At 49.7% G+C, this 15,325-nt stretch overlaps 2 protein-coding genes across 2 annotated transcripts; one reads left to right on the forward strand and one right to left on the reverse strand.

The window, feature by feature from the left end:
• Positions 1-2,072: 2,072 nt before the first annotated feature.
• Positions 2,073-5,296, reverse strand: MRPS12 (mitochondrial ribosomal protein S12). Its single transcript, XM_075260479.1, has 3 exons — positions 5,232-5,296; positions 3,737-3,806; positions 2,073-2,633 (listed from the first exon to the last, which is right to left on the reverse strand). The coding sequence occupies exons 2-3, from the start codon at positions 3,783-3,785 to the stop codon at positions 2,254-2,256; spliced, it is 429 nt and encodes a 142-aa protein (XP_075116580.1). The 5' UTR covers positions 3,786-3,806; positions 5,232-5,296; the 3' UTR covers positions 2,073-2,253.
• A 224-nt stretch (positions 5,297-5,520) lies between these two features.
• SARS2 (seryl-tRNA synthetase 2, mitochondrial) lies at positions 5,521-14,628 on the forward strand. Its single transcript, XM_075260298.1, has 16 exons — positions 5,521-5,763; positions 7,137-7,232; positions 7,902-7,931; positions 8,273-8,413; positions 8,639-8,693; positions 9,189-9,252; positions 9,576-9,681; positions 10,461-10,508; positions 10,959-11,067; positions 11,438-11,483; positions 11,597-11,684; positions 11,765-11,877; positions 12,901-12,994; positions 13,161-13,253; positions 13,723-13,788; positions 14,479-14,628. The coding sequence occupies exons 1-16, from the start codon at positions 5,521-5,523 to the stop codon at positions 14,605-14,607; spliced, it is 1,521 nt and encodes a 506-aa protein (XP_075116399.1). The 3' UTR covers positions 14,608-14,628.
• Positions 14,629-15,325: the final 697 nt, after the last annotated feature.

Here is a 15,325-nt window from a genome sequence, read left to right on the forward strand (position 1 = left end):
TAAAGAAGGAACCGAGGCCGGAACAACAAGAAATAACAAGATCAATGGTAACTAAACCCAGACTGCTGCAGAACCTCATCGTACCAGCGTCCTATACAATCAAGTGCATGTGACACATATGGCACAGGAACAAGAAACAGAGTGCTGGTCTGTCCCACTCAACTCACAGGCGATGGTAAGATTGTACAAAGGATAAGACGGCACATAACATGCACAGTGACCAACAGAATAGTGAGCGCAGCTCTGGCGTATAATACAGGATAAGCAATGTAATGTATGTACACAGTGACTGTACCAGCAGAATAGTGAGCGCAGCTCTGGAGTATAATACAGGATAAGTAATGTAATGTATGTACACAGTGACTGCACCAGCAGAATAGTGAGCGCAGCTCTGGGGTATAATACAGAATAAGTAATGTAATGTATGTACACAGTGACCAACAGAATAGTGAGCGCAGCTCTGGCGTATAATACAGGATAAGCAATGTAATGTATGTACACAGTGACTGTACCAGCAGAATAGTGAGCGCAGCTCTGGAGTATAATACAGGATAAGTAATGTAATGTATGTACACAGTGACTGCACCAGCAGAATAGTGAGCGCAGCTCTGGGGTATAATACAGAATAAGTAATGTAATGTATGTACACAGTGACTGTACCAGCAGAATAGTGAGTGCAGCTCTGGAGTATAATACAGGATAAGTAATGTAATGTATGTACACAGTGACTGTACCAGCAGAATAGTGAGCGCAGCTCTGGGGTATAATACAGGATAAGTTATGTAATGTATGTACACAGTGACTGCACCAGCAGAATAGTGAGTGCAGCTCTGGAGTATAATACAGGATAAGTAATGTAATGTATGTACACAGTGACTGTACCAGCAGAATAGTGAGCGCAGCTCTGGAGTATAATACAGGATAAGTAATGTAATGTATGTACACAGTGACTGTACCAGCAGAATAGTGAGTGCAGCTCTGGAGTATAATACAGGATAAGTAATGTAATGTATGTACACAGTGACTGTACCAGCAGAATAGTGAGCGCAGCTCTGGAGTATAATACAGGATAAGTAATGTAATGTATGTACACAGTGACTGCACCAGCAGAATAGTGAGCGCAGCTCTGGAGTATAATACAGGATAAGTAATGTAATGTATGTACACAGTGACTGCACCAGCAGAATAGTGAGCGCAGCTCTGGAGTATAATACAGGATAAGTAATGTAATGTATGTACACAGTGACTGTACCAGCAGAATAGTGAGCGCAGCTCTGGAGTATAATACAGGATAAGTAATGTAATGTATGTACACAGTGACTGCACCAGCAGAATAGTGAGCGCAGCTCTGGAGTATATAATACAGGATAAGTAATGTAATGTATGTACACAGTGACTGCACCAGCAGAATAGTGAGCGCAGCTCTGGAGTATAATACAGGATAAGTAATGTAATGTATGTACACAGTGACTGTACCAGCAGAATAGTGAGGGCAGCTCTGGAGTATAAAACAGGATAAGTAATGTAATGTATGTACACAGTGACTGTACCAGCAGAATAGTGAGCGCAGCTCTGGAGTATAATACAGGATAAGTAATGTAATGTATGTACACAGTGACTGTACCAGCAGAATAGTGAGCGCAGCTCTGGGGTATAATACAGGATAAGTAATGTAATGTATGTACACAGTGACTGCACCAGCAGAATAGTGAGCGCAGCTCTGGGGTATAATACAGGATAAGTAATGTAATGTATGTACACAGTGACTGTACCAGCAGAATAGTGAGCGCAGCTCTGGGGTATAATACAGGATAAGTAATGTAATGTATGTACACAGTGACTGCACCAGCAGAATAGTGAGCGCAGCTCTGGAGTATAATACAGGATAAGTAATGTAATGTATGTACACAGTGACTGCACCAGCAGAATAGTGAGCGCAGCTCTGGAGTATAAGACAGGATAAGTAATGTAATGTATGTACACAGTGACTGTACCAGCAGAATAGTGAGCGCAGCTCTGGAGTATAATACAGGATGTAACTCAGGATCAGTATACAAAGGAACAGTTTACTTTAATGGCAAATATGAGACACCAAAAACCCTTCATCACTTGGAACCACGATTGAGTCTTCTTGCAAATCTCCTTGTTATATTAACCCTTGCATGGTCTGGCTATGTTCAGCCTCCACAGTGTACAGTTTTCTGGCTGTAGTAGCGCACAGAGGCCATGACAGCTCCTCACAGGGTGTCACCATTACTTCTTCTTCACATGGGCACAGTCATATTTTCCACGGACTATCTTTAGTTTGACCCCCGGCAGGTCCTGTGTGCGGCCTCCCTCCACCAGGACAATGTTGTGTTCCTGCAGATTGTGTCCCTCTCCTGGTATAAAGCACACCACCTCCTTGCCATTGCTGAGCCGTACACGGGCACACTTGCGGTTGGCAGAGTTGGGTTTTTTGGGCTTACGGATCATGGTCTTCAAAACTACACCCTTAAGCTGAGGGTTACCGGCCAGGGGGCCCAGCTTAGTGGGTTCTTTCTTGGGTCGGCCTGCTCGGTGCATCTGGTTCAGTGTGGCCATGCTACGAGAGTCCATGAGCGGGGGGACGGTAGTACGGAAAAGTGACGAACCTAAAGAAAGAGAACAGACAGGAAGGCCACTCTGAGAAAACACTTCCAACATTCCCTCATATTAGAACTTCGTGAAGAACAAAAAACCTTGTGGTATAATGTGAGAAAACTTCTGACACATCTGTTGTCCTACAACTGGGTCGCCCGGATCGCTCAGTAACGGGGAATCTGGTGCAGGGTTACCGGTTAGGGAGCCATCGCTGCTTTCAGCTGGATGTGCGAAAGCTGTCAGTATAGCCCGCGCGGTACGCATGACCTACACAGACTATACAGAGTGTGACCTCTGCACCAGCGCCCGCAGTGAGGAGAGAGAAGACGCCCGGCAGCCCTTCAGGTAAGTATATTTCTGTATGTGTACTGTCTGGGGAGGGGGCTACTGTGGAATATTTCATGCTGTGTGGGGAGGGGGCTACTGTGGAGTATACAGGTATAATTCTTTGGGGGGCCATGGCAGGGCCGATTGTACTTTTGTGTGGGGGCCACTGCGGGGCAGATTGTACTGTCTGTGGGGCAGATTGTACTGTCTGTGGGGCAGATTGTAGTGTGTACAGACCTTTCAGTACAATCTCTGTAAAGCCCCATTCACACGTCTGTAATTTGTGGATCCAAAGAGTTTTTAGGGTTAATTTACTATGTTGGCACTCCGTGATAATTTATTGGGTTTTGGGTTACAGTTTGGGCACTTGGTCTCAAAAAGGTTCGCCATCACTGCCATAGGGTCTACAATGAAGTCTATATGCCAAGGGGTCTGGAGCCAAGGCCAAATTCCAGAGGATCTGGAGCGGGGCTGGGAAGCCTCGACCCAAAACCAAAGAGAATGCTAGAATGATTTTAGGCCACTCCTCTATTCACATGCCACGCCTCTACTTCTGTCCCACACCGGGCCCCTGACTTTTGGACATGGCCGCTGTATAGACGCAGCGCTGAGCAGCCCACTAGTGGCTTCTGGGGCCCCGGAGGCTTCTAGAGGAGATGATCTGTGCGGGTTTCAGGGGTCATCGATATGAAAATTTGATTTGGGGCCGGACGACCCCTGCGACTATCACAGTCACATCTAATAGGCTCAGGTATCTATAGTGTCAGACATGGCGAAATCAACCTACCCCATCTCCAAGGCAAGGAGACAAAGCTCCGGACTGCTGCAATGGACATCTTGGGTCAGACCGACATCACCTGCAAGAGAGACAACGTTCTGTACGGTAAAGCAACTACTGGGCAGCGATGAAGGGTCGGCATCTCGAGGTCTGTGTTGTGGCCACAAATCCCGGCCGGTCCAGAGGTCGGCACATGACATACAGGTCTGCGACACGCTAAGGTCCGGCCATTGGACCCCCAGCGGGATCAGGATTTATGACTGTGTGACAAGGTCTTACCAATTATTGTAGGCACCTTGGGATGACCGGAGTAATATGGGGGCACCCCGCACACCGTCCACTATACTCAGACCACGGACCCGACCCATAAATATGTGGTAAATGGCGGAACAGAGATCCTTCCAGACGCTTTGTTGTAGGATTATCAGATTAGCCAATAATCAGGGATTTTATCCCAATTACAATGAATGGAGAATATTTAGGCCACGCCCCTTTCACAGTATTAGCACATAATGGCCGAACCTCGCGAGGGTTTGTTTTGGGACCGGATCTGCTCTTATACTCGGAGGTTGAAGAGATCAGACTATGATAAGTGTTGGCCCAGGGGAGTTATCAAACATAACAAACTGTGTTACTCACCTCTCCTGGGCTCTGGCGCGACTCCCTCTTCGGCGCTTCTGACTAATGCTAGCGACCACAAAGCCTGTGATTGGGCCTCATCGGGTCACATGACATATAGATGAAAGCATGACCCATGTGATCCTGTGACAGCAGGCAGTCGTGCAGGAGCCCAGGAGAGGTGAGTACCACTGTTTAGGTCTTCTCCTATTATATTTTGGATTCTCTTCAGATCCCACAGTGTAACAGCAGTTTTGGTTTGACCGTCTTCGGCCTTAACGAAACCGCCAGGTGACCCAGCACACGCTCATACGGTAAAAGGGGCGTGGCCTAAATCATAATTGAGGTATAATGCGGTAAGGTAAAGTCTCCATTTTGCCTCCATGATGTCATAATCCGTTGTGGTCAATGAACAACAGATGGAAACGTGACCTCTGTATACGCTATATACTCTCCTGAGACCTGGGGGAGGGGAAATAACAACCAGCTATTACTCACCTCTCCTTGGTATCCAGCGGTCCCCGGCATCATCTTCTGGCCCCTGGATGACGTCAGGTGCCCCCGGGGTCAATCACAGACCTAAGCAGTGATATGTCATCCAGGGGATGGAAGGGGCCAAAAGAGGATTCCAGGGGACAGCAGGATATGGGAGAAGGTGAGTAGAAGGGTTTGTTATTCTTCTGCACCTCCCTGCACTTGGGGTAAGTCCTCAGCCCCATCCCTGCACCCTCACACCCAGCTCCCTAGGGTTACAACATATATCGTCCGTGCATTTAGTGGCTGAACTTGGAAATATTCAAACTCAGTCCTAAAAGATGGCGAATAGACCAGAGGGGGCCAAGGAGAACCACAAGTCCCAGCAGCGCCTGCAAAACCCCGCACTCACCTTCAGCCGCATGTGCAGTCACTTCCAGGTCATGCAGGGGCGTGTACTCTGTTGTGTCACCGCCCCCTAGCTTGTGATTGGTCCATTCCCCTGCCTGCGGTTGATTCCAGTGTTTTCATTGGTCAGCTCTAATGACAGCGGCTCATGATTGGTCGCTTCTGTTACAGTGGCCTAGTCCTGTCTTATGATTGGTCCGTTCCAGAGTCCTGCTGCGTCCTTGGGGTTTCTGATTGGTCGGGTGACCTAATCCTGCTCCGTGATTGGACAGCTCAGTTTACGATTGGTAAAGATGGCGGCCCGCATGCTGCTGAGGTTCTGTGGCCGGTCTATGTGCCGGGGGTTGTCAGGGACGCGGGCTCTGAGCACCGGGGAGGCGGCGCCCCCCAGCCGGCTGTATGAGCATGTGAAGGAAGGTTACTGTAGCCGGCCCCAGCTGGACATGGAGACCCTGAGCCGGGATATAGAGGCTGCGGAGCGGGAACTGGCGGAGAGGAGACCGGGCAGACCCCAGGAGGGAGAACTGCGGGCCCTGGTGAGAGGAGAGGCCGGGGGGGGGAAACTCATTACCACCCCCTAGTGCTGGAGATGGAGATGACAGTGCAGTACCGGGAGGGAACAGCAGGGGGCGCTGCCGCCTATGGATAGAGAAGGGCGGACTTGAAGGGACCAAATACCCCGAGCATCAGATTACAGGCGGACTAGAGACCAGGTCTGACCAGTCACTGCTGCAGTTTGTTACAATGTATCAGTGCAGCCAAAAGGGAAAAAAAAAAAAATCAGCTTTTTATTTCGTTGCAACATCGCTGCGTTACATGGGAAGGGCAGGAAAGAGAATCGCTCTCAGGAGACCGGTCAGACCTTGTTCACTTCTGTGTTCGGAGCCTCCGCAGCAGAATCCGTCTAAACTTACTGACCGACAACACCTGAATCCTGCCGGACCCCCCACTGCAGTCACAGGGGACCCCCGGGAGCCGCTTAATGTAATATCCATATATATATAATAGTGCAAAGCGGATGTGAAGAACCTTACAGGGGTGCCCCGGCTCCAAATGGGTGTTACATCCTGATGATACAGGAGAAGTCATCACTATGTGGTCTGGAGATGTCTGACAACCTCACCCCGCACAGATCAGCTCTTGTATTAACCTCCAGGTGTCAGAGGCTGCTGGTGGACAGGCGGGTCTGCAATTTCCCAAACCCCAGACGGAGCCGCTGCATCAGACTTATCACTTGTATAGTAGCGGCGGGGCACGTGAAACTGTAAACTGATACATTGTAACAAACCGTCAGCTCAGTGAGCAGGATGAAGGTTCCGATAAACCCCAGTTGTCAGTAATGTAACTATAACCCCCAGTTGTCAGTAATGCAGCTATAACCCCCCAGTTGTCAGTAATGTAACTATAACCCCCCAGTTGTCAGTAATGCAGCTATAACCCCCCAGTTGTCAGTAATGTAACTATAACCCCCCAGTTGTCAGTAATGCAGCTATAACCCCCCAGTTGTCAGTAATGTAACTATAACACCCCCCCCCCCAGTTGTCAGTAATGCAGCTATAACCCCCCAGTTGTCAGTAATGTAACTATAACACCCCCCCCCCCAGTTGTCAGTAATGCAGCTATAACCCCCCAGTTGTCAGTAATGTAACTATAACCCCCCAGTTGTCAGTAATGCAGCTATAACCCCCCAGTTGTCAGTAATGTAACTATTACCCCCCAGTTGTCAGTAATGCAGCTATAACCCCCCAGTTGTCAGTAATGTAACTATAACCCCCCAGTTGTCAGTAATGCAGCTATAACCCCCCAGTTGTCAGTAATGTAACTATAACCCCCCCCCCCAGTTGTCAGTAATGCAGCTATAAAACCTCAGTTGTCAGTAAGATAACCTCAGCTTTGTCTGTTGTCACAGGTGAAAATCTGGGAAGAGCTGCAGACGTTAAGGCGAGAAATCGTCAGCTTGGAGGAGCAGAAGTCACAAGTGGCCAATGAAGTCAAGGAAATGACTGTGAGTATCCTCTAGACCAGGGGTCGGCAACCTTCAGCACTCCAGCTGTTGTAAAACTACAACTCCCAGCATGCATACTGGCTCTGCTGTTCTTGGACCTCCCATGGAAGTGAGTGGAGCATGCTGGGAGTTGTAGTTTCACAGCAGCTGGAGCCGAAGGTCACAGTAGATATTTAGCAGGATAAGGTGGCAAATGACTGATCCCTGGGATCTCGCACAAACAATAAGACAGGGCCCGACCCCCCACTCAGAGTCTATAGGGCTGATGGACCACATATTACTCGGCTCCTATAGATTTAGCATAGTAGTCACAGCAGATTAGCCAAAAGCTGAATTGTCATTAACCCGCTCAGAGAGAAATAAATCCCGTCCACACACTGCAAAAAAAACAAAAAAAAATCGTCAGTGCAAATTGTCTTAGATGCAGATTTCGCCACCGATTAGCTATTTATCCTCTGCCCCGTGTATATAGGATACAGATTCCTTGTGACATAACCCCTTTAACCCCTTGTGCAGTCAGGTGTGGTGGTCTTGAGCGGCTCCCACACAGGGTCTGTGGAGTAGTATGGCGAATGGGGGGGGGGGGGTAACGGAGATGGGAGACCGCAGGCTGTTGGGACCCTCGTGATCTCCGGCTGATTTCCTAATTCTGCTCCTTTTTCCCCCCAGCTGTCCCGCGATCGGCAGGAGCTGCAGTCTGTAAGTATCTCCCCGGGTCACGTTATGTTAAACTAGTGGCAAAGGGACAGGAATGGCGACAGCAGAAGGGGGCGGGGCTTAAAGGGGGGTTCTGGCCCCAAATTGATTTTTCATACTAGTGAGCGGTCCACACGATAGGTCCCCAGTATGTGATCTGTTGAGGTCTGACGCCCGGACCCCACACAGATCAGCTATTGTAACATATATAGTCTCTTTTTAGTGCAATATGGGACCGGACAGGGTGAAAGCTCCCACATTCTGATATTGTGCTGGGACTTGTGGTCCCCACCGCTGTAGTGACATCTCCCCCCATATTACCGTTCATGGGAATTGTGATTTAGATCCCCAGGTATGTGACAATCAGAAACCAAGGAAAGGAGATCCGTCAGCAGCTGAACTCCCTCTACCGGCAAGAGAGCGACCTGGAGGAATCTTTCTACATCCGCGCCCTGAAATTACCTAATAGAACGTATCCAGGCAGTGTGAGTGGTCAAAAATACTCCTGGGTAGTCTAAGGCCCAAATATTACCAAAATGTGCATTCTCTCTTCCCAACACAGCGCCCCCTTGTCCTCAGGATGTGTCTGGTATTACAGCTCAGCTCCATTGACTTGCATACTGCAGTACCAGACACGGCCACGGACCAGAGCGGCGCTGTTTCTGGCTTCTCCATATTTGTAGCTCATTGTAGTTTCTCTTCATCTGCAGCCGGTCGGGGATGAAAGTAACGCTCAGGTGCTGGAGGTTGTCGGAGAGAAACCTGGTAAGTCTATGGTGTGCGCGGGGCTGATCCACAGGAGGCTTAAAGTCTTCTAGTCATGAAGTGGTTAAAAAAAAAAAGCACTAAAAATACCCTGAAAACCTGCAAAGCGAGTGACGCAGGGAGATGCAATTGTTAGTAGGAGGATCAAGAAAGCCCAGGCTCCTCCTCACAGACTATTGTGTTGGTCACGTGACCCTGCCACTGCTTGGACCTATTCAGATGAATGGGGCTGAGCTGCAGTACCAAGCGTGACCACTATACAAGGTGCGGCGCTGTGCACTTGTCCAAATACTGCAGTCAGCTGATCGGGGGGCGTCAGGTGTTGGACCCCACAATCTGATCTTGATCATCCTCCTTCTCGCCCCCTATCTGCCACTTTGTGGGGGCCAATAGCGCCATCTATTTAATCTAAGAGAGGCCCCGGTAGAGTCCTAGTATACAGAGCGCCATCCTGTGACCTACTATATACATTAACCCATTGTTTTCTGTTTCCAGAGTTTGACTTTAAAGTTCGGGGTCACCTGGAGATCGGCGAGCATCTGGATATCATCAGGCAGAGGTACGGTTGCGGTTCGTGCAGCGTCCCGGTCCCTCCAGTCCTCTCCCACCGCCGCTGCTATAGGACGTCAGAATTGTAGATCGCATGTCGGGAGTCTCCCATAATGTGCTGTGACCTGAGGCACTTTCCAGCCCCAGCTCCTGTATATGGGATCACGTGTGTGAGGACGTGATGGCGGCTTTATATTCCGCTTCAGGCCCCATTACAGATAATTAGGTGCGGGGCGAGGACGTGGCCTCCGGGTAAAGCTTTGTGCTGTCACCTGTAAGGGCCGGGCGCTCGATGGCGACGTGTCTGACATATGTTGTGTCTTATTCCTCCAGACGTCTCTCCCACATCTCCGGGAACCGCTGTTATTACCTGCGCGGAGCCGGCGCCATGTTGGAGCAGGCGCTGGTGAATTTTGCAATCGCTAAACTTGTGAAAAAGGTAAAGAGGAGAGCTGACCATTAAGGGGGCGGACCTGCGGGTGTCCTTTAAGAACCTCTTAGTATGTGATCTGTAGGGTTCCAGCACTGGGCCCCCCTGCAGAACAGCTGTATGATGAGGCCGTGGCAGCTCTGCCAATCCATCGGTCACGTTCAATGAGGATGCAATACCAAGCTCAGCCACTACAGTATGTGTGGTGCTGTGCTGGGTGTACCGTGACATGGCTGCTACAACCTCTTCATCCTGCTGATCTGTGGAGGTCTCCGGCATTGGTGTCCCATCCTAAGGATGAGTCAACAATAGGTAAGGACCGGAGGACCCCTTTAAACACGATTCTCCTTGTCCAGACGTCTCACTGTGAGTTCTATGCACATTGCAGCTTCTTAAAGGGGTTTTGCACTCAATGAGTTAACCATATCCGCTACTTTGTAATCTGCTTAGTGTTCCGGATCTCCCCCATCCGTTTGCGGTCAGTGACTGCGGCCCCTCCTGTATTAGCCCCAGTACATGTCACTGCTGTGCTGGTTATTTGTTACAATGTGTCAGCCTGGATTCCACGCCGGACTGCTCACATTGGATTATCTAGTCTGGATACGTTGTATTTGGTTCGTACAGGTCTCCATTCACTGACAGAAAGCGGAGATACGGAAACGGATAATAAGATGAAACGCATCAGTGTTGTCGGGTCACTGGCGCTGCATTACCGGACGCGGCCTATGGACAGGTGTGGCGCTGTTTCTGGAGGGCGGCCCCTTTAATGGCTTCTTTCTTCTCTGCAGGGGTTTATTCCGCTCTCGGTGCCGGACATGTTGCGAGGAGCCGTGTTTGTGAGTCCGCTTCTGTAGCTATGGGGGAGGGGTGGAGAGGGGCAGATTCTGGGGCAGTATTTCCGGGCCTGGGGCTATTGTTATACTTCATGCCCAAGTCCCGGCGATAGGTGAAGTGACCAGAGGGAGAGGGGCTCTTGTAGAGTTCCATTAAAGGGGCACTCGGGAGTTGTAATGTTACCTTTTACTAACCCGGATTCTGTTTCTTGGGTTTTTGGGCTCTGACTTCTGGTCACGTGATCAGAACTAGGGCACTCTGGGCACATCACATGGCACTGCCATCATATAACCCCCCCCTTATGGAGATTGACCACCTGTTAGTACTGAGAAGAGCCCACCCAGCTCCTATCTCCCCTCTGCTGCGGAGTAATTGGGGTCGGAGTTGCCCTTTAGTGATTTGGTTTGTACCCGTCTGCGCCTGCCTGACCTCTACCCTTACCCATGTCCCAGGAAGGTTGTGGCATGCAGCCCACCGCCCACAGCTCGCAGGTCTACAGCCTGGATCCATCTGCACACCCCGACCTGCACCTAGCGGGCACCTCAGAAGTTGGAATCGGAGGTAACTACAAGATATGGAAATGTCCTTTTAAGGGACTTGATGACCTGTCCTTCCTTATGTATCGATCAAGGGGGGGTTCTGACACTTGAGGGTATTGCAGCTCTGACCATTCACTTGAATGGGACTGAGCTGCTGTTGGATCATGTGACCAATGCAAGCACAAGGGGTTGCAGCCTCTTCCAATAGGTGATGGGCCGGGGTCCCTGGTGGTGACCCCCATAATGATATGTGGATGACCTAAGGGCAGTCCTAGATACTGTGCTGAGATACACCGTGCCCGGGGCCCTTGCTGGTAGCCGCCCTTAACCCTTTAGGTGGGATTTGGTTGATGCGTTCCTGATGTCACATTTGTCCCCGTCTCCCGTTTTAGGCTACTTTATGGATCACGCCGTACAATTGTCCGATCTCCCCATCAGGTGAGTTATTTTCCTCTGGGGTCTGGAGCGCCCCCTACAGGTGACAGCTGGTAATGTCGCCTTCTCCGCCCCATCGTCGCGTGATCCCATTCCTTCCTTCTGTTTTTGTGCAGGACTGTTTGCCGCAGCACTTGTTACCGAGCAGAGACCGACACGGGCCGGGAGACCTGGGGTCTGTACCGAGTGCACCACTTTACCAAGGTGACGGGCTTTTCGGGGGTGTTTTGGGCCTCCGTTCTACCTCCGTAGCGGCGGTCGCCTGATTGATGCCCCTTTTACAGGTGGAGATGTTTGGCGTCACGGCCAATGAGAGCGGCGAGGAGAGTCAGGAGCTGCTGCAGGAATTCCTGGACCTGCAGAAGGAGATTTTCTCCGATTTGGGATTGCACTTTCAGTAAGTAGAGGGTCGATCCTTCCGAGAGGGTCTTCAGGGTGGGGAGGGGTCTTAGGTCTGGTTACATATAGAGTAGGGTCACCAATCATATGAGACAACCAGACATCGTCCATTCAACCCACTGACTTGTACAAGAGCTCAATGTAGATTTGCTAGGGCTGCACAATGGGATGTCTTACATGACCGTTGTAGATGTGAATAAGTCCTCATTAAAGGGATTGTCCAGGTCTTGCTTTCCTGCAATGATGACGAGTTGTACGTCCATGTGATAGTCATCGGATGGAGTTCTGTTCCCCACAAGGGGCTTTGGTGAGAACTGTTGTCCTGTAGGGGTCTCGGACTTCTATTGATCTGATATTGATGACCTATCCTAAGGAAAACCCCTTTAATATACAGCCCAAATACTAAGGCATAAAACTGCCCCTACATGTCTGGACACCGGTCTGTTAATGCCTCTGGGGGCAAATGTCTTGGTAGAGAAGGATCAGCCATGTTGGATTCCAGGCCGTCCAATCCTTTGCTCTTGCATGAAATTCATCAGTGCCGGTGGAGTCTGACGGCAACTTATTCCCCTCTCTCCATTGTATGTCGGAGAATTTATTACCAGCATTTCTACAATACAAAACATTGGAGCAAGTGCAAAATTAGCAGCGTCCCATTCCTTGCAGGTGATATAAGATACTGGCATCCTCTGCGCCCTGCCCGCTCCATAGACCCAGCACACACTGCACCTGTTCTGCTGATGTTATGATCATATATGGCAGTTTCAATATTCCAATGTTCAGAGCAGGGTCTGAGGGGTCGGAGCATGTTATAGGGACTCTTTGGTGTCCCTGCTCCGACCCCTCAGGCCCTGCATTACACATTGCACAGATTATCGGCTTATTCCACAATGTTCCTTTAAATGGCCCCAACATGGATCTATCTCTCCCTTTAAGGCCATTGTTATACAGACTGGTTACTAATGCACACGCAGCTGTAGGCGGACATGACTTATTTCCTGATGATGTCTCCATCTTGCAGTGTTTTGGAAATGCCAAGTGAGGAACTTGGGCTCCCCGCCTACAGGAAATGTGACATGGAGGCCTGGATGCCGGGACGGGGGAAGTACGGGGAGGTGAATATCCCAGAATATCGATCACCTATATGGTATCGCAGTATATGGTCTGGTCAGTCTGTTCTTGTAGTACCACAGTCTGACCAGAAGATGGCGCTCTGACGTCCTCGCCTGTATTCACATATTATTCTACTCCATCATTTATTACTTTGATCGTCTTCTTAAGATTTCCAGCGCATCAAACTGCACCGATTTCCAGAGCCGGCGGCTGAACATCAAGTACCAGAGACCGGATGGAGATCTGCGCCATGTGCACACCGTGAGTTTATTACAGTGACCTCACAGAGCTGTCCGTGCCCAATACGTCCAGTACATTGTCTGCTCCGTGTTGTAATCTGCAACTGGGATTGCATTTCTGATTCCTCCCCCCAATATTGGCTGATAAAAGGATCAGATTATCCTTTTTATCTTGAGGATATAACCTGCAAGCTGTGGAGTCTGCAGCTTCCTCCTCCCCCCTCCCATTTAATACACATGTACACTTGTCCAAGCCGAGCATGCATGTGTATGGGGGGGATCAGGTGAGAGCTCCTGTGCGGCTGACTGCTATCAGTGCTGTCGGGGTCATCCATGGTCATGTCATTGTTGCAGCCAGATATTAGTCGCCGTGGTCATCCGGACAGAACAAGGCTCGGCCATGGAGGTTCTTCTCTGGTGCAGATTCCTTTTTACTGTCCTAACGTTAGACCGGGCAGATAGACATCAGTTTTATCTCTTTATATTTCCAGATTAATGGCACCGCCTGCGCCGTCCCGCGCCTGATCATCGCCATTCTGGAGTCTAACCAGTTAAAGGTGAGTTTTGTGCAATCGCCTCTTTCTCTCCTGGACTTGTACATTTACTACTTTTTGCTTAAAGGGCTTGTACAGAAGTAGAATAACATGGCTGACTCCTTCCATGGAGGTTGTGCAGGCGCAGTATATGGTACATACAGACCCACCCAAGGGTATAACTCACGAGGAAGCCGAGTGTGTGGCCCCAGGAGGCGTAGGAGGTTCATAAGGAGTCTGTTCTGAATATGCAGAGACTAGTACTATAAACTATACACTATATATGAGGGGCTCCGTTCAGATTTTGGGGCCCAGGAGCTTCATGTTATGCCTGTGCACCCACCAATTCATGGTTACCTCTGCATTCATCTGATCAGGCCCCAGCTTCAGACTTCCCGATTTGCTCTGTGCTTCAGTAGTCTGAGATTCTCCCCCTGCCCTTGGATTGACCAGAGAAGGGATCCATCTTATGTCAGTGTCTGACATGGGTGCAGTCCTGCAGATTGTCCTCTTACCTCCTTATAGAGATCTGTTGTGACATGTTCTCCAACCTATGAGAAGGGAAGGATTGCGTTTCTCATCCTGGGATTCCCCGGAGCTTGTGTCTCATGCTGAGCGCTGATGCCTGTCGTGCTGATACTTGTGCTCCTCTCCTCGTCCACATCCCCTTCAGTAATCTGCTGCTGTATTCTCTCTTGTATTTGGATCCTGTAGGATGGCCGAGTACGTGTTCCCGAGGTCCTACAGCCGTTCATGGGCACTGACATCATCGATAAACCTTCATACACTCCACAGATATACATTGGACCAAACCAGAAAAAGAAGCCGAACCAGAAGCTGTGACCTTGTGCCTGCACAGGGAAGACGGAGGTTGAGGTCCATAGTTATGTATTATTATATTTTATAAATAAATTATAAGTCATGTCCTCGTCGTGTCGTCTCAACCACTGAAGCAAGTGCATCTGTATTGGTTCCCCCAGAAGTGATCTCAGTCCTGCTCTGTACCTATAACCACCTCTAGGGGGAGCTCCTCGCATACAGATGTATACAACTCCCATTGCATTAAAAGCTGTATAAACATGTTCACAACTATAGCTCCCCCTATAGGTAGCTGCATGCAAGTGGATCTTACATTCATAGACTGTAATGGGGTCCATGTGGTTTCTGCTCGGTTTCCGTCCAAAAAGGGCAAAAAATGCAAAGAGGGGAACGGAATCCCTGAACATAGGGCAAGCACTGGTGTGTACCTGGCATTAGCTTGGTTAACTTGACATGCAGGGTCTGGGTCTCATTATGGTTTGGTGAATGTGGCTTAGAGGGGAGGTCTTATCAGATCTGATCATCACCAGGGGTCTCCATCCCACCAGCAAGCTGCTAATTCTACACAGAGATGTTATGGTCACCGACAGACTTGTGTTTGCAGGGTGCAGCCAATCTGAGGAGGCAGAAGTGCAGGGGGAGGGAGAGAGGAGCGGCCTGAGCCAATGGTCAGCCGGGGGGGTGTCTCTGACTACATCACGTCTCCTGTAGCTCGGCTGTAGTCACAGATCACAGCTCAGCC

This window comes from Leptodactylus fuscus, chromosome 11 (genome assembly GCF_031893055.1).
Source record: "Leptodactylus fuscus isolate aLepFus1 chromosome 11, aLepFus1.hap2, whole genome shotgun sequence".
Taxonomy (NCBI): domain Eukaryota; kingdom Metazoa; phylum Chordata; class Amphibia; order Anura; family Leptodactylidae; genus Leptodactylus; species Leptodactylus fuscus.